Source organism: Acromyrmex echinatior, chromosome 8 (genome assembly GCF_024713525.1).
Source record: "Acromyrmex echinatior isolate Ae372 chromosome 8, ASM2471352v2, whole genome shotgun sequence".
Taxonomy (NCBI): Eukaryota; Metazoa; Arthropoda; class Insecta; order Hymenoptera; family Formicidae; genus Acromyrmex; species Acromyrmex echinatior.
Window position 1 is genome coordinate 7,662,289 of NC_141859.1, and position 21,113 is coordinate 7,683,401.

At 33.3% G+C, this 21,113-nt stretch overlaps 1 protein-coding gene across 1 annotated transcript in view; it reads left to right on the plus strand.

Moving 5' to 3' along the window:
* LOC105142956 (neurotrimin) overlaps nt 1–21,113 on the plus strand; it is a 221,382-nt gene that overhangs the window by 129,624 nt on the left and 70,645 nt on the right. Inside the window, exon 2 of the mRNA XM_011050888.2 lies at nt 8,769–8,866. Coding sequence (XP_011049190.1) covers nt 8,769–8,866 — 98 coding nt within the window. The remainder of the gene's footprint in view (nt 1–8,768; nt 8,867–21,113) is intronic.

Here is a 21,113-nt window from a genome sequence, read left to right on the forward strand (position 1 = left end):
CATCAGTTTTGTGCCAGAGAGCGCAGGGTACAAAGGGTCCTCTCTACGCAATATTTTTATGCAGCATCCAAGGCAAATTAATTAAAACCAACTTTTTCGTACGCAATAGTTTCGGTGCGAGCGCGTTATACTTTTATTACAGATATAATACTTATTGAAACACACCGAGTGGTTGACATAATTAAAAGTGTTTAAAAGTAACAGATAACGTGTCAAAGGATTAAGTATAATTGATACGAGTCTTCTATTTCGCTCGGTATTCCACTCGGAAATGTGCAATTGCCGCAAAATTAGTGCGAATAATTATGTCATCGTAGTTTCAAGTTACATGCCATTTGTATCCGTAAATTACCGTCAGTTCGTATGCTCGGTTAATATAATATGCCCTAGTGTGTACATTTCATTACCCCTAGGGTTATGCCTGCTATCTGTTTCTTGATCCTGGCCCTTTATTAAGATAATTAATATAGACTCTCGAAATGAATCCGTTGATTAGGAATGTCATATCAAAGTTACCGACGCGATAATAGACCTTCAATCAAATTTAGTCATTATAACGTTGTATTACGTCGTTGTAACAATATATTGTTATTATTATACTGATATTTTGTAACTTCTATTCCTACCTTCTTCTTCCAGGAGAATTAATGTCAAACAATATTAAGGAAATTGGTATTATTGCGTTTTGTAAATTACGCTGTGATAACAAATTATATTTTGTAAAGCAATTAATATATATATCAAGAGAAAGAAGGGTGAGAAAGAGAGAAAGAGAGCAACGTGCTTCGTTATTATATTTATATGTACTACAAATCGTTCAAATGGTTACTACACCCACGATATCATAATCACACAATGATTACGTGCTAAAAAAGTGTTCGATGATGTGCATATTTACGAGTATAATATCGAGTAATGTCGATATATGTATATTTTTTTTTTAATAAATAATCTTATATCTGGGAATGGTTTTTGGGGATATTTGTGTATTCCAGCGACGACAAAATGTGAATTGCAAAATATTATTTTGTATATATATTATTTAATATATTTTTTCCTTCTTAACAAATATACCTTTTAAACTGTAAATATGCAATTCCATCCCGCAATAAAAAAGCGTTATAATAATTAAAGTTTCTATTTTTTAAAATACTGTCACATAATAAACTGTTTAACGTGTTTATTATATTTAACATTTGTTTCTACTAACTTTTTTCAGAAAGTTGTGAGTAAATCCATATCTACAATAATTTCAATTAGCAATAAATTGAAAAAACAAATAATAATATATAATATATTGTTAATAATAGTGATTTTAATTAGAGTGTAAAAATACTTCAGGTGATCATTTATGTAAAAAAAAAGTTAGATGATTACTTCTGAGTTAAACAACCCTTACAGAAATTTAATACTGGAAGGTAGTGATTAATTACTTATTTTGCATATTAAAAGCGCTATTGTTCTGCGCTTTTAATACTCAGAATAAGTAATTTCCAGTACTAAATTGGTCAGTATTAAATTGGATTTCTGTAAGGAAAGCAATCCTGTTTCTTCAAATTGTTTATTAAGGAGCTTATTTATGCGATACAAAAAAAATGCATTTCTCTCTCTCTCTCTCTCTCTCTCTTACGAGGTTATTATCACATCATTACACACAATCTATTAAAATTTCGTTAAAATTCGTTTATACGCTCAGACATTCATGAGCGAGAGATAATGCATATGCACCACATCTGTTTCCATAGTTTCCCTTTGTGTTTATAATGATATAAGCATTTGGAGTGACCCTCCAGCCAATGGTGTTTATCTTGCTTCTGTTTGCTTTTGCCATTATGCCGTCAAATTATCACGTCTCTATCGAAATTATCCGGGGAAGAGATTAGGGATTTCTGTCACATCATAAATTGAAAATAGTCCTAATTTCGTTGTTCGATAATTACTGATTAAAATATCAATAATTCTTCTATATCCAAGTCTCTTTCAACATCATTACAATGCGCTTAATTATCAAGAGATGTACAGGTTTATGCTAATTTATTGCAAATTGCATGTTCGATAAAATGTGATAATCATCGTGATGTATATATTTCAATTAATATTCACCACAAAAATTGATTCGCGTAACGGACTCACGTCCGTCGCACCGGATTGCTATTGTATACTTGACAAACCATGAGATATTTAGAAAAATGTTTCTGCACTATCACTCGCTCGTTGCATTTTGCGTTTCAATTGACATTGCAGTTTGAGCACTTTCTCGTGCTCCGAAATGTTGTTCCAATTAATCAAATTCACCAGCTGAAAGTAATATGTGAATGGGCAGAGAAACCAAATAGAGTGGCGGTACTGGTAACCCTATCGGCCTATTCGGATCGTGTTCTCTATGTCTCTTTTTTCTCTACTCACAAATAAAAACGTCGTGCCGCGCCTGTGCGACCAGCGAACGCCGACTGTTCTAAAAGGAAATATTTTCCAGCCTGGCTATTTCAACAGTTTGCGATTCTACGAAAACTCCGACGAATATGGATGCGTCAAATTCACATTCGCTTTATCTCGTAAGCCACGCGCGTGGCTTTATCACCATGAAACGGCATCCGCGCTCCGCTGCGGAAAAATAAATTTTTCGAACGCTCTCTCGACAAATGTCTGAAACGCCGCTCTCTTTAGTCGGGAATTTTATCTCGCTGGTATATTAAATCGCGTGCACAGTGACATTTATACGACGTGATTCCTTTTTCAGCCTGTACACCGACGCGACTCCATGAGCAAGCATACGCGCGTCGTGGTCGAATCGATTAAAGCTGACATTGATAGAAAACATTGTAAACGCGATTCTGCGAGAGCGGAAGTGCACGCCATAGGCACGGAATGAGATTCCATGGTGGTAGAAAACTCCGAAAACTCATTAACCCTTCTTTCTGCACTGTGATTATTTTGCGTCGCTACGGTTCTCCTTGTTTAACGCGTGGAAGTTAACGTAATAACTCCTCCGAATAACATGGAAAAAGCAATTAAGTGAAAAGCAGTGGCGATGGGATTAAAGCTTTTTGAACGAATCACGCGTACTGAACGGACCACGGAATAATGCGAGCGGAAGTAGTCTGGGAGGTCCGGGACAAGAGGTTCTTCCCTTTCGTTCTCTCTCTTTCACCATTCAACAAATTGGCGCGTCGTTTCGGCCTGTATCTGCGAGGAAAGCGTTTATCTACCGGTCGCGACGGGAGTTACAGGATCGGGCAAACTGCGCTCTGGACCAGGTTTGTCCTCTCGTCCGGAAATAAAACAATGCTCGGCGAACGAGTGTCGAAGTGACGGGCAGACTGCCCAGCAACAAGAGGCTGTCCAGCACTGTGATTGTGCGTGTGTCATTTATTGTTGTCGTGACACAATAATTCTATTCCGGCGGAGCGCCCCGATTAATCATCGGTGGGCTGCGCGATCACTCAGCACTGTTTCGAATCTATTTCCGCCATTCAGCCCTCGAGAAGTGACAGAGCAGCGATGGCTACGATTTCGCGCATAACACGAGCCGCTTCGCACTGAATAGAATCGGATCAAGGTGTTTGATTAATTTTGTGTATTGTATCTCTTCGGGTACCATGTGGCTGTCTCGACAAATACGAATCTTATAGACGATAAATTGAAACCGTGCACGGATGACAGACGGTATACAAAATATCCCGCTGTTGTGTTCCAGGATGGATAAATTATTTTTAAAGGGTACAATCAAAGATTAATAGCTAATTAAAACGGAGTCGAAGGTATCACGAATATGTACGTATCCTGTGATTATCACGTTCGCGACTGCTGTTAACAGGGTATTTACCGATCTGTAATTACCATTCCGAAGCGATTCAAGGGATGATATGGTCCGCAATTTCATTCTCGTCGGTCTGCTCTCGATGGTACTACATGTGTCTGCGAGTACTCGATCGACTCGGGCTAGCTTTCCTTGCTGAATTCAATTTCCCCGAGTCCACAACGGTGGATCGCAGGTGCGTCAAGTTGCTTCGATCTGCAGAGATTGCATGTTAGCGAGCGAAGAAAAGAAAGTTACCTTAGTTTCTTGGCTCTTGTGATCGAGTATCGATCGGATCGCGAGTATCGCGGGCTTGATTTTCGTATTGATTCCGGTTAATATTTAGAAACGAATTTTTTTTTAAAGTTATCTTCAACATAATGTACATCGTTTTTAAGTGCTCAATAAGTTTAAATCGTGAAATTTGAAAATATGTGTAGGAAGCACATTAGCTGAATTGATATTATGCATAAAAAATTTACAGTAAAAACATTTTGTATTTGTGTAAAAACTTTGGTCCTTTTTGCGTTGAATCTTTTTAATATATCCGAGTATTAATTTGACATAATGTGATTGTGTTATTTGGATATTTTAAATTGATATTCAACATTTCTTAGCGTTCAAAAAAATATAATTTTTAGTAATGAACAATTAAACATAAAAATAATATATTTTAAGACGTTTTAAAATAAATTCTACGATAAATAATTGAAATATTAATTTAATATATTATAAATGTTTAATTTACTGAAAAGAATTAATTTAATGTTAATCGAATAAGAACGCCGAACGGTCAAAGTTAGATGTTACAAATATATTTAATTAATTTTTTTGTTCCAAATGTGATTGTGCGATAATTGTCGGACTTTCAACATAATCATTATGAAATGTTTAATAACCCCCTCTAAATAAAATCCCTAAAAAACGAACAGAAACTTATTGCGAAAAATATTACCTCAACCAGGGTTCGAACTTGGGACCTTTCGACTTGAAAGAGTGTCTTAAATGTTAATAAATGTTAATAAATGTAATTTTATTGAAGAAATATGCTTCCATTTGCTTACAAATTATGTCAGTGTTATGTACCTGATATTAATTTTTTATATAACATTTAGTTATCTTCTCACATATTCCTCTTTTATATTAAATTAATTAACTTTAAATTAATACAGAAATTTAGATGGAACGTGAAATGTGTTAAATTTAACACAAATTTTCCAACTGTGCACCTCTATGAATTTATTTCTAGCAGTATTATTTATGTATATCTGTTCACCCACGGAAAAAGATTTCTTTGAGGTAAAGAAATGTTTCTTTGCTATACAGTTAAAGAAAAAATTTATTTGATTTAAATGTTATTTCTTTGATTTAAGCATAATTTTTTTTTAAATTAAATACATTTTTTTATTTGATTTAAAAAAATAATGTTTAAATCAAAGAAATGATATTTAAATTAAAGAATTTTTTTAACCATATAGCAAAGAAACATTTCTTTGACTCGAAGATACCTTTCTCTGGGTATTCACGACTAAACTATGCGAGAGTCGAAAGGGATTTTAGCTTTCTGACGCGCATGGTAGAACCTATGAGGTACCTCGAAATTATGAATATGTCATGACATTGTGAAGACAAACTAAAATTGTCCGGTAACTCGTTTCAGTTCCAGTTAGAGTTAAACATAGATGATCGAAGGTGTATCGATCTGCCAATTGTGTCGACGACCGCGGAGTAATCGCGATGGAGTCAATAATCCATGATCCGCTCAACTTGGAAACAGCTCTATTCCGACGTGTAATTGGGATCAGTGCTTATCTGTTGGCGCACACCGTGTTCCAGCGCCGATTTCCTCGCTGTTTCGCCCTCGCGCGTCCCTTACCTTCTTCCGATACTACCTTCTTCACGTATACGTGTGTATCATGGCAATATTTGCTTCGAGGATTAAATCATCGCAAATCAATTCGTTATGATCTGCCTTGATTGATTTCATTCGTTTAGCACGTGATCTAGAAACTGAGAATTGATTTATTTCTTTTTCGCACGCGGAGTGAAGCCGCTTTTCTATCTTAAGATAGGATGAAATGGGAAAATTGCGAAGAGGGTAAATGCGAACAATATGGTAAAATAATTATTCAAGATATTCAAGCATGATGAACAATGCTGCAAAAAGTTTTGACATTGTAGTAATCAACTTGAGCGTTCTACATAATCATTTTGATAGTTGAACAAAGTTTATTTTCAGATCTATATTTAGTTAAACTTTTAGACACTTTAACAAAACTGTTCTTTCCGTGTAGCGATAATCTCTCACTTTTCGTACCAGTGATCCGACATAGGTACGCTCAGTACTAGTTACTAAACTCGTTAAACACACATGCCGTTTAATTAAAGTAAATGTATATTATTACATGTTTTTGATGTAGAGAGAGAGGGGGCGAGGGAAGAAGGGAGAGAGAGAGAGAGAATTATAAATAAGAGAACTCCTTAAGGACAAAGTTAAATAAAGTTGATTATTTATAAATTATTAAATTTATTCAAAAAACTTGACTTTAAATTATAATAATTAACATCCATATATATTTTCAAAAAATAAAAACCAAGAGAAAGATTTGCATGTGATAGCAAGTAACTTCATATAGCATAAAAGGGAAATCCGTAAACGAATCTCTCTCTCTCTCTTTCTGGTTTCCAATTACGATATATGATGTATTAGAGAAATTTTATTACAATCACATTTATATTAGGAATTTTAGTTCTCAAAAAGACATTTTAGTCTTGTCATGAAAGATCTTTATACATGAATTTTTATAACAACTCAGACATTTTCTAAGTTTTGATCTGGTATATTGAATCTACCACTTTGAATTTGTCAATTTTAACATTTGTATTCAATAATACACTTAAATTTATATAAACGTAATTAAAAACTATTTTGGTAAATTATCAATGATCCAATTCATAACTATTCAATAAACCATTATTTAACCATGGATATTTTATTAACTATAGTCGACATTAAAAAATTCTTTTGGGAACTAAAAGTTCTAACAATATTTATATATTTAATTTTGACTTTAATAAAACTCCTCCGGCACGTCGTGTATTATGTCATAATTATAATACACATAGTTATAATACATCAGAATATGTGAAAATAAGTCTTTTTGCAACTTGTAATTTCTCAAAATTGTGATATGATGGAGCAGTTTGGAAATTAGATTTATATCTTAAAATCTATTAAAAAATGACTAATTTTGTTACAGTGTTCAAAGAAAGTCATTTTTTGTCGAATAGTATAAGTTATAAAAATAATCGTTTGCTTTATTTAACTTTTCCCTTTTTTGTGTTCATAGTCCTTCCATTCACCCCTATACCACGCGATACACTGTGCGCCTATGTATTGCGCATGAGTTGTCTTGTCCGTTATACGTGACATAAATAGCTTTGTTTAAATAATTCCTGTCGCTGCGAAAAGGACGGAGCCGGTAACGGCACAGCGAGAGACGCGGCATATTACGCGGACGAGACGAGCGGTGTTCCCGGTGACGACGAGCGTAATGATATTCAGAACTTCCAGTGAGAGACGCGGCACGCTGTCGAGGAACGTGAACATTTCGGGATGGATACGGAGACATATTTCAGCGCACACGTGCCATGCTAGCAGTGTTGCTCGCCCGATCGCGAGGCTGCGATGTGTCGCGCGAAACCAAACTGTTTCGCGTCAGTAAATTCTCGGCAGCATGCCGATACAGCGAAACCCCCGGAAATGAGTTACTTAGACTACATGCGGTGTCACGGCGTCATCCGGCCGGATTCCGACAGATCTTTTCGGTACTTTAGAAATTCATGTTCTTGGGTTCTGTCAGAGCGTCGTTCGTCTCTCCGAGCACAGGGCATTTTATTATGCAATTATTCGGAATGAATTCCGATCGGAATTATTCAATTAGATCCCTAGATTTCTACAATAGATCTGTTCGCGTTGCTTGCACTTTTTATATTCAGAATTTTTGCTTTTTCTTTGTTACTATCAGATATTAAAGGAGCAATGATAATTCAATCCCTTGAATTAAATAACATTTTTAATGTTTATGTTTGTTAAAATGTAAATCCATTTCTGAGGTTAGTTTCAAAATACGCATTATCCATGTTGTATGCATTTAGTAAATAATAACTAAATTTGAGTCAAATTTAATACATGTTTTTGAGTTATATTCAACTCCATTGTTTGAGTTGAAAATTAACAATATATTGGGTAGGAGCAATGGCGATCTATAGAAATGATTAAAAATAATTCAAATTGGGTATGATTTAACACTAAAAATAGTGAACGCTTGAATATACATTTACCTCGTAAGTGCTAAAAATTTTTCGGGATTTCCTATAACATAAACAAATCCATTGTGTTTTCTAGTAAAACGAAATAATTCCGCGTGATCGGAATCTATTCTAAACAGATTTATAATAACGTACTTAGGATTCGATATTTTGCATTTCGTGCCATGTGTATATATCGCCGTTTCGTTTGGACGAATAATTTAATAGACTGCTAATTTAAGTTTAATCGTACGCTCTTTGATAATATTTAAGTTTAATTCATTATTCTCCTTGATATCGCGCTAATCACAATTAATCGCATTACGTAATAGTAAATTTAGTATAACTGGTCCTTTCGAACTACACACAGGATCTGGTGTCGCATTTCTACGTGCCGGAAGCAGATGTATTCCATTTCGTTTGGCAGTTAATTTAATCAAGCATTAATTTAAGCTTTTAATCATACAAAATTTATTACGTTCTTAGATGTCTCATAGTAATCGCACGTAGTTGTGTTAACAGCAAAATTTTAGCGTTGTTGAGCACACAATGATCTTACACTCTCTCTTCTTTGCTTTAATAGCGTTCGAGCGTGGTCAGACGATATAACGAAATGTTGTTAATGGGTCACTTAGCATTTAACGTCGTCCTGTTTCAGAGGGACCGAGCTTCAGCGCACCAATAACAAACGTGACGGTCCCAGTGGGAAGAGAGGCTATCCTCTCCTGTGTCGTGGCGAACCTTTCTACGTACAAGGTAAGCTGCCAAGCGCACGATATTTTTTAATCTTGCACTGCGTCGATTCCGCTACACTTTACCTAAAGAGTCTGTGCAAACGACGTCGAAAATACTTCTTACCGCAGAAGTGTTGTGCAAATGATTTTGATATGCAATGTATGTTCGAATCCGAATACAGTTCCCCGTCAACAATTTGCATAACAAATTAAAAGAAAAAGAAGTTTTAATAAATCGGAGCTCTAGGAACGATTTACGGTCGAGATGAAATGAAAACGGACAGTTTCTAATGCAATGTGGAGCCCCGCGGAGTTCGCCGAGATAAAAAATGGAAAATCGTTATGGACTGATAAACAAAGTTTAATTTAGCTGCCAGTTACAACGGGCATAGCCTGCGGACTTCATTGCCGCGAATGTATTCCTCGGCACGCTGCAGGAACGTGGACGTGCACGAATGGATTTCGCGGTGTGACAAACATCGTTCACTGCGAGTCCGCAAAGTCTGACGAATTAAAGTTCATTCATCATGTGGGAAAAATTTATCCATGTCACACATCGCTATGTATTTTTCGTTGTATTGTACGATGCAGCGTTATAAATAGAGAAAAGTGTGCATTGCAAAACTGATTGATCGATGCGTAAACTTATGGAAGAAAAGAATTTTTTAACAATGTATATAATATTTATTTTATTATATCGCTCCCTTATTTTAAAAGTAACACAACTAAAATAATTACGTTTTCTATGTCTGCCTAACCCCTAACTTAACCAAATCTTAATGCAGCGCAAAAATCGAAATTGCTTAGAAATAGCGAGCGCGTAAATCGAAGATATGTTTTGCATAATTAAATAGTGTAATTTTGCAATTTTAAACGACTTAAGGATGAATGTGATTGTTTGCTGCAAGAAGGAAGCCAAATCGGCATTAAAACTGACACAATGCAGGCGCATTAATGCTATTATTCTTTTTCTTTATAGAAGTAATTTGGAAAACACTTACAAGAGAACCCAGTAAGCAAAAAAAAATCAATACTACAATATTATTACAACGATATTTAATAATATATAAAGTTTTTAAATATGTAATTAATGTTGTATACATTATACGAATAAACTTTGTAATTTGATTGTAATTTGAAGATTTCGAATGTTGATATAAACTATTATAAAGTATCATTCCAAATAAAATTGCACTAATATTGAATTAACATCTTAGAAATGTTGAAAAAAATTTTGCGGAAACGTTCAACATTTATTAAAATAATGTCTCGCAGATGAGAAATAAAGTATTGCAGTTCAGTGTTCGAGAAATGTTAACTCAATATTTCTTAAATGTCATATAAACTTCTAAGAATATTATGTCTGAAATTAATTTTTATACAAAACTAAATAAAAAACGTTCGATACATTTTATTAGAACATATTAGAGTAAAAAATCTCATATTGCGCTTTTTATTCCATTTTAATTTTTATTTACAAAAAGTCCCACCACATCCATCTAGAGGCAATATTAGTATTACTCTCCGAGGTGAACGACTTTAATAATATTAATTTGTTCAATATTATTTCAACATTAATAATCAATGTAGAACATAGATGCAATGTTGAAAAAATATTCACACTTCAACATTTAACATTGCAATGTTTCAATAACGTTTTTTTCAACACTCTGTACTACATTTAACAAATGTTCGGAATTTATATTTTTAAATATTTTTTTAATGTACAGAAATATCATATTAGATAATATTTTAATCACATTTATAAAATATATGTGTGAGAACTCTGATAAAAATTCATATAAAATTAATATTTCAAAATGTTGATCTACATTTCTTGCTTACTGGGAATATATATGAGAATTTCTAGAATCCTTTGACGCAAAATATTTTTTGTATTGTGATTTATATGTATATTTTATGTCGTTCCATAAAATGCAAATATGTAACGCGATAGTTCTTTCCTTTGGACGGTCTTTCCATAAATATGGGAATGTTTTCAATTTTAATAGAGTTATTTGACACAATAACGCAATACTATATGTGAAGATTATATTAGCTTATGTGGTGTGTCTTACAAATAAATATGTGGCAGTTTATATGCTGTACTCCAATTTTATGTTTAAATTTATACTATGAGAAAATAAGAAAGAGAAAATGAATAAAACAGATACAGGAAACTACAAAAAAATATGTAAAAAACGATCTCATATTATCAATATATTCACTGTTATTTAAATTATATTGTATAATTTGCAAAAAAAAATTTAAAGAACTTTATTTTTGTAGATTTTATTATTTGTAGATTTTATTTTTAGCTAATTTTATATAAAAACAAGCCACTAAAAATACATCATAGGTTTTTATTTCGTTAGTTATCTAAACAAATTATATTTTTATTAATATTAATAAATTAATGAAGTACATATTTATCATAATTTCTGATAAATAAAAGAGTGTTTCTTTTGGATTTAACATTAGCGACTTTTTTGTATTCTATATGAGTTATTTTTAATTATTTCTACAGGTCGCTACTGTTTCTACTCAATATATCGTTGATTTGATTAAAACAATGGTTGAACAATTTAACTCAAGAAAATGTATTAAATACAATTCAAATTTATTATTTACTAAGTGCATGCATTAATATGGACGATGTTTATTTTAAAACTATCTACAGAAATGGATTGATTTATATTTTGACACAGAAGAGATGGAAATTAAAATAACAAAATGTTAAAACTCAAGGGCTTAGGTTACCATTGCTCTTTTAATAATGAAAAATTAGATTATCAATATTCCTTTGATATCTAATAGTGTAATTAGTTGAAAATTACGTTTTAAATTGTGTCACATTTTAAGCAAAAGAATGATATATTAAAGCTTATTAATTTTCAATTTTATCACTATATAAAAGTATTTATTATAAAGCCCGTGAATTTTTTGGTGTGCAATAACAAATAACGTCAAATCTCAAATCTCCGCGAAGAAAACGTTTTGCGTATTTCAAGATATGATTGGAGTATTTTATTTATCCTCGTGTGCCGCTTTCGTTAGTTTCATCCTTTCTGAAAGTATATTGCCAGAATTCCATTCTTACTTCGAACTTTTGGGGAACGTCAAATAATGCGAGTTTCACCATTACGTGAAAAACATTCACCGAATTCCTGCGATGTTCACATTCTCAAGGCGCTACAAATTCCCGTCGGTGGATCACATATTTCGCGATCCAGCGGCGCAGTTTTGGAAAACCTCTGCTTCCGGTGCGGCAGAAGTATTGCGTTGTGCGAGGTGATACACGATATTAAATGCCGGCAAAATGCACGCTATGTACGGTATTATATAAGTATTCATCTGACATGTTGACTTCGTTCCGTAGCGTGCCTAATTCGCGTGATCTATCCGTGAAATTGCACGAATTTTAATGTTATTAAATACGTTCTCGAAACAGATCGGAGAATTAATTTCGTATTCTTTGTAAGATGAGAAAAGTTTGGTAATAGCTACCAAATGTATTTTATGTAGCATATTAGTGCAATATATTTAATAAATATTATCAAATATAATAATAGTAATCTACAGTTTGGTGATACTTAGAAATGTAAAATTAGCATTTATTTTTACTTATATTAAAATTAACATTTGGTTATATTAATTGAACATTTGATTGAAATTTTCTCATCAAGCTTTAGTAGACTTGATTATTATTACGGGACTTTTTGTAATGTAGCAGAGAAAGAGAGAGAGAGAGAGAGAGAGAATAAAAATCGAGGGTATTTAAATATCTACTTAAGAAGCAAAAATATTTAAATAACGATTTTGTTTGACAGACTTAGAACAGACTTAGTTTAAGTATATCAGATTAAGTAAGGATATTGCACAATTACGGTTCGCGGAGGACGAAAAGCGCTCATATCGTGCTTGCGCGCTTCCTTCGTAGCTTACCTAACACCATAACACCCGGAATAGCGTTTTAATCTCAAAATATATTATTCGGAAATTAAAGGGGCTCGACGAGGTGAGCGGTACCGCTACTATGCGGTAAAGAGAGCCTCAAGATTGTCGAGAGGAAGCTTGCTGTAATTATGCGTGATTGTGCTGCAATTAGCGGAAGCGGTATTATTATATTTTTCGTTATAAAATTCAAAGGAAAGATTTTAAGCGAGTATAATACAGAATATTATACTAGAGTGCAAGTGTAATGGTATATATACCGCTCCTTTATTTTAAAAATGAAATAACTAAAAAGCGTTATTTTTAAGTGATTATCATGAATCAAATAAACATATCCCTATTGATAATTAAAAATTGAACTGATTTGACTTTATAAAAAACTGTCACAACTAAAAAAGGATGATTTAAAAAAAAATCTTTAAAATCGTATTAGAAAAGAAATGGTTTTAAAGAAAATGGTTTTAAAATTCTTAAAAAGAATTGGTTTTATAATATTAGAGTTGTAGGATATTTATGTATATTATTTATGAAATTGGGTTATCATTGCTCCTTTAATGTCTAAATATAATTAATAATTTCTAATCATATTGCAAAATAATTTTTTCCCTTCTTCTAGAAAACTTAATTTTTTGAATCACACTCTTGAAATAAGGGAACAAATTATTTATTAATAGATAAAATGTATAGATATGCCTCCCCTGATTTAAATATTAACGCACCACAATGTTATCTATCTTTTCGTCAGTTGTGTTTAAGTATATGAAAAGTATGAACAGAACACGGAATCTACCGTGTGCATTTAAAGCCGAAGTAACTGTCGCGTCAGCGACGCAATTAAAACGTCCCCGGGTTACAGACGATGCGGCGCGTTCCGAGTTTAACCGTCAAATTCCCGCAAGCCTGTCTGTAACTTACGTTACCGAGTAACTCTATTCTTGGACTATAATTCAGCACCAGCGGAGTCTTAAACGGATGTAGCGTGGTAAAGATTTGCGGCATCTTAAACGACACTAAGCGGCGAAAGTTTACTGCATGGTAGCGGGCTCCGCCTTTCCGTTCCATCATGTGTCGCCGAGAGCAAAACAAAATCGGCCATTATTTTTTCTCTTTCCCTCTCCCCCCCCTTCTCTCTCTCTCTCTTACTCTCTAGGCGCGTTCGAAATGAAAGACATATATCATTCGATGAGAATTTATTTAGAAAAAATGTGTGCGATATTCTCAACTAAATGGAAACACGGACGCTTTTTTCTATGCAATAAATACTTGAGCAAATTTGTTGCCAACAAATTTTTTCGAGAGAGCTGTATCTACCGGTGAATATCCTGCGTTAAAGTGAAAAATTACTGATCATACTATTAAATTTATAATATTAATACACTATTAAATTTATAATATTATATTCAATTTGAATCATTCATGTAGGTCACCACTGCTCCAATTTTATATATCGTTAATTTAATTAAAACAATGCATTAGTTAAACAGTATAACTTAAGAAACGTTTTTATGTAATTTAAATAGTATAATATAAATAGTATAAATAATTATTTACTAAGTGCATGCGTTAATATGAACACTTTATTTTGAAATTTAAGCAATTTGATCACAGAAATGAGTTGATTAGATATGGTTGTTGTTTTTTTAATCTGAGAGTAGTCATTTACTTTTTTTTACTAAACAGTCAACTAGGATGTTTTTACGCTCCAATTAAAATATTATTAATAACATATTCTTTATATTATCTATTTGTTGTTTTTTTTATTTCTTAGTCTTTGAGAACATTATAGATGTGAATTTAATCATAATTTGTTGAAAAAAACATGCTAAGTAGCTTATTAAGTCATATTTCTAAAAAAAAAGATTTTAATTAATTCTTACTAACAACATTTTGACTTTTCCATTAACAATAGGACTTTTCAAGAAATAGAACAAAGTTTTTACTGTTTCAAATTAAAAGTTTGAAAAAATATTGCTACACTACTCAAAGCTTTAATAACAAGTTTTTACCATCATAGAAGTCGGATCGTATTTTATTTATTTTTTATAGATTTAAATTTATCTACTAAAATTTACAATTAAAATATCGATGCCTTTAAAGACTCCGTGTTTCCAGCGAAAAGTTAATATAACGCTTTATTTATACTGCAAGTTTTCGATGAAATTGTATATTTAAAAGTTTGTGAAGAATAGTTATTGAAAAAGAAAAAAAATATGTCAAATAATATCTATGCAAAATAATATTTTACAATTTTTTGCTGTTGGAATGTAAAAATATCTCAGGTGATTATTTCCGAATTAGTCACATGTTTTGTATTACAATAATATATTTTAATACAAAACATATTATTGATACAATACATTTGTATCTAAGTTAAAAGTAACAGAATGTTATTTTACTTAAAGAATTGGTTTAAATTTTATTAAATTTTGTTAAATTTAAAGATCCGGGTAATAACAAGTTTTAGTTGTACAGGGTAAAATAAGATTGATGAAAAAATTTCGATTTGGTTTCTAGCGTAGAGTTTACGTTGCTGCTTACAATCTTAGTCCTCAGCTTAGTGATGTATCGTTGGGAAGTCGAAGCGGCCATCTGCACGTCTCACCGACAACAGCCGTGACGTAAGAATAATTTATTCTAATATGTCAAGACAACGCCACGTCACGTAATACCCTAATGTAATTTTACGTCACGTATTATGTTGGCCAGCTAAATTTCGCAAACAAGTTCGCTTGCTTGTGCGCGAGAGGCTTGTCCGCATCACGAGGCAGTTATGAGTAAGTGGCGAGCAGAAGGGGGCAAGCATAGAGGTTGACTCTGGTGTGTGATGTAGGGCTCTCTGCGTGTTGGTACATGTGAATGTTAATCAGAATGGGATTTACATATGAGGCTCGTATTACCTGGTAGTCGGGCAGATGCACCGGGAGGAGAAGATAACGGCCTCTAGAGAGAACGTAGAGAGAGCGAGAGAGAGGAGGGGGGAGGAAGGGGAGAGGAAGGAAGAGGAGTTCAAGAGGTGAACGGATACGTTGGTGTGCGGACCGCAAGAGTCACACACAGCCTATCTGTAATAACGTGCCACGTAAGACATAATTATATATCACGTCGGGATTATTGCCGCATTTACACTCCGCGGTGCCAACAATGAGGATTCGACAATGTTGGCCCGGGCATTACGTAACTGGGGAGGGCGCGCGATATATCACATCATTTTGCGCGACTCGATTGTGCAACTCGATGGGTATAGGGACGGAGATTGCAGCATACAAGTTATCTGGGCTGTTTTGCGCGAGCGAATGCCTGAGCGGAGATAATAATTATATAGTCGCGGTCGTGTAAAACGTGTTACGATTATTATCGCCTTATACACGTTAAACCATGTCGACATGGCACTTGCACGTCAGACTAAAACGCGGTGTCATCACGATGAAAAATTGTCTTCTGATTACGCTTTAATCGAACTTCTGAATTATTGATTGGAGTTTCATGCAAATTCGGAGGCCCATAATGGTAGCCATCAAGCGGTTAATCACATTTCGCGCGATCGATACTTGCCGACTATTATTCGCCGCTCTTGCCATACTCTCGTCGGCCGCGACTAATTTTGTTCGAATGGTATGGAAAGTGCACAATGAAAAAAAGGGACGCAATCATGCTGGGATGTAACGATTATGCTATGCGGCTTATGATTGGAGATGGAGTCATATCTGTGCCACCTGATCCCATTTGCCTCAGCTATCGGCTACTGTTGTGTGTTCGTATGCCATCTATGCGCTGCATTGCTAATATGTTATGAAATTGATCCAGCTGTAGTATAGAGTTTACTCAGTTGGGACGAGTTTCAGTTTACATCCACAATTAGCAGAACTAATTTTTCGATCGTGGAACATCCGTACGTAAATTGCTGTCGTAAATTTTATCGAAGATCTCGGTAATCGCCCCGAAAGACGGGTGCGCGCATTCATCGTGGAAGAGAAATTCTAACTACCAAGACACAATAGATAGTCACGGCTGCCCGACGTTATTACCATTGTCTGCATATTGTCACGTTCCCAGTCTCATTCGCCTAAGCTCGCTCTACCAGTCTCGGGCATATGCCCGTACCCTTACAATCACTACGAATGCAGTTCAACCCTTACGGTCGAGGGAGAGACTTTAAAGTACTGTATCTGACGTCTGGCGGTACGTCGCGTGACATAACTTATGGAGCGCTTTCAGCGCATCTCACGTTGCAACGGACGTAGAGATTTTCTCCGGCTTAGGTAACGTCCTCGTAAATTATTTCGCATTGGCGGATATTTTCCTTAACAAATCGATAGCCTTTTCTGTTATCGTTACGAGCGATTCATTTCAAGAGATACCACTGCAAAACGGAATCTTTATAATCTTGTTTGGGGCGGAAATCACGTTTCTTCCTCGACACTTGTTGGAAAACGAAAACGACCATCGAGATAAACGGAACGACTTAACTTCGTGTTTTCGGGGCCTTTTCGCGAAATCATAGAAACGAAACATTTTCTCGTTTGATTCAGTGCGTCGAATACGATCCTACGTGGTGGGTCATTTGCCCATAGATTATATTTTAAACGGAAAGAATAGTTTTGAAGTATCTAAAATATAGCTGGATAAATTTGAAAATAATTTTGTTGGACTATCAAGATAATTATGTAAGGTATTCAAGCTAATCTCTAAAATATACAAATTTTTTACAGCATTGTTAATCATGCTTGAATTTACATTCTAAAAAATATGGATGTGGTTTTAAATCTACATGTTGGTGTTGATATAACATCATTGATTTTAAATTCATTATGTTAGTGTTGATATACTATGAGTTTTAAAGGCACATCATGTTAATTTTAATATAACATCATGGGTTTTAAATTCGTATTAAAAGTTGACGTTAATATAAGGTTTTAAATCCACACATATATTATTATTAATATAATTAATATGCAATATGCAGAATGTTAGGTATATAAACATTGCATGGTAAACATTGCATGTTAAAGTCACACTCATATTTTTTAGAGTATACATAATTAAAATGATGGTCCAACAAAATTATTTTCATCTGTGTGCAGCTAAAGTTTTAGATACATCAGCAAAATCGTTCTTCCCTTTGTTTCTCTATCCCACGGAGAATATGTCGTTTGCAATGCGGCGATCGGATCGTGTCTAAGTGCAACAAGCAGGGTGCTTCTTTCGATAGCCACGAACGTTTTCATGGCCCTTAAAATCGGGAGCCCTCTTACTCGAGCGAGTTGCTCGTCGTCCCGTCGCATCAGATTAGGTGAGTTTATGTGCGGAACACATCGGTCGTGACCGTGTTAGACTCTTAGGATAGGAGTCTTTTGGGATGGTGAAGACCGCCGTCTAGGAAAATTACGTCTGAGAAACAAGTGCGCTGAAGTATTCATCACGCGTAATGGAAGGGCGCCGGTAATTCAACCACTTGCTAGGAAACGTGTATGTGGGTGCGCGTGTAAATCTGGGATTGTGGACGTGCCATGCGCGCGCCTGTGTGAAATATTGACTCTACTTGGTCGATTCGCGTGCCCCAACTTTATTACAATCGGAATTAACGGAGCCATTACTCCGCTTTCTTTGGATTTTTTTTTGTCTATCACAAATCTCTGTCTAACGAACCGCGCGTAATTCATTGTGCTCTGATGGATGATAGGATCAGCGTACGTGAGGTACCATCATATGTTCCACCACAAAGGTGGTTTGCGTTTAAAAGGGATCCGACTCCTAATTGTCTCTCATGTTTTCGCAGAAAAAGCGAAAGATGCTCAACTTTAATCCCATCAAATTTTCTCTTGACGTAGCGATATTACTATTTTAAATAGTCCTTTTTTAGCCTGATCTCAATTTCGTATCGGAGACAGAAGTTTAGAGAAGTTAGATGTAATAATTTCATTTCAATTTAAACTTACGAATGAAAAGTAGGTCAACTGAAATATTACTTTCAATCTATCATCTTTCTCGTAATGCATGCCTGATACATGTCATGTATTCTTTTGCATACATGAATCAATGTAGTCATTTGTCTTCATTCTTTTCGCTTTGTGTAAGCATCAAAGCTTATTCGAATCTAAATAATACAAGGTAAATATTTCAATAATTGAATGCGCTCAGTGATTGAAAAATCACTAATATATGTATTTGTAATGAATAAAATATTTGTCGATAATAGTAAATTAAAAAGAAGTTAAATATTATATTTTATACATTCAAAATTTACAAAGCTCTTTAAATACAAACAATGGAATAATTAAACATCAAAATAGGTACTAACAACTTAATTTTGATTGCAAATTATTGCAATAAAATATTTGTTCGAGTTTTGCGGAGACAGTCGTATATGTATTTACATTCATCTTTTTATCATCTTGAATAAGACATAGTGCCTTTATTTTCAATTTTAAAAAAATGTTGTACTATATTTATCTAAACGTATTGTTTTTTATGATTTTAAATTAAAAATTACACTTAAAGAATTAATTTTATTAGAAGTTTGGTTGCTGCTACAATTGATATAATATAATAAAGGAATCACTGATTATATAGAAAATTAGACCCCTATGAAATAAATTAGTTTTTTTGCATATAATGTAGTTTATAATAAATCCGTTCGCATTGCTTGGAATCCTCAAGAATTTTTACATTCGCGGTTTTGTACAAAAGGAGTTAAATGTGCTCTTCTTTGGAGTGGAATCTCATTTTAAGAGTGAAAATTGAATCAATCTTGAAAAAGAGTGGCTCAATTTTCAATCTTTGAGAGTGAGATTTCACTCTTCAGAGTGACAGTTTACCCTAAAAGTTTTAGAGAGTATATTCGGATGTTGAAGAGAAAGAAAGTAAAAATGTTAGGTGCAAAAAGTACAAGCAAAATAGATGACGCAAACTAATGTCGTAATGTCGTAACAAAAGTTGATCATAAATACACAGCTCAATAATGGGATAATTTTTGAACTAATGTGTATCAAAGGTGCTTTATCAATACAAATTTTACATCTTAGATACTTTTTAAAACTCAAAAAGTGAAAGTTACTTAAAACGAATGAAATGCAAGGTAATGAAAATTGGTTGCCTGCACTTTGAGTGAGACTGGCTACTTTAATTAATAGTTAAATTGCACTCCTTGAATCGGAGTGAAATCGCATTCCGTGAGTAAAATTCCTTCTAGTAAAGAATGATAGACTAGCATACTTCAAAATTAATGATTTAACAGATTAATGAGTTAGAAGGAATGTAATATCATATTTTTAGCTAAAAATTATATACTGTTATTACTTACAATTAGTTAAATGAGAGAAATGCTATATGCAGTCAAAGCGGATTTCAGTGTTCAAATACATATTTCGATCTTGTATGAATTTATATACATATTTGATTCTGCATCACTCAAATTAGAATGAAAATCCTCTTTTTTAAAGTGATTATTGCAATCACTTTAATATATTAGTTGTAAAATCACTCTACGATATTTAAAGAGTACACTGTGCCACAAAAAACTATCCATTAGTGATATTTATATCTATAACACTTTTTTTGTTCATCACAGTATATGCTACATTATAATATTATATAAAAAATGATTTATTTTATTGAATTTTTCATATAATTAGTGTCTTTCACTTAAGTATTTCTCTTTAGATTTACAATTAGCATTTTTCTTATCGACAAAACAAAGTTTCATGTGGCTATTAATTTTTTTTGTAATGCTACTAATTAATAATTAATAATAATTAATAATATAGAACTGATATTTTCTTATTAGTTTAATTATTACAACATTTACTTATACTTGCATAATTGCTAAGATTTAGTGAAGTTTCGCAGTTTCATATATACGCAATATTATCTTAAATAATTTAGTATATCATAATTACTGCAAGAATGTATAATATATATTATATTGTATTATATTAATTATTACAAGAAGAATGTCTAGTATTACTATAAGAAGAGTGTATAATACAATATATATTATATTAATTATGATGATACAAATATAGTTCATTATATTTAACAGATTTGGTTGTAAAAATATGAATTAAACTAGAGTAAACGTTTTAATATCGTAATATTTTTTTATTCACTAGGATGTAATTAGTCGAATTGACATATAGGCAGAAGAATAAAACACTACTTCGCACATGTGGTCGTTATTTTAATAGTATCGTTTTGACGCAGCCGTTATTATTTTTCAGCATTCGTTATTCAGCGAATTGATAAAAAAATCACTGTGAAAATCCGCACTTACGAGTGACACACTTGATTGTCGGCGATTCGATTGTTTTTTTCGCTTC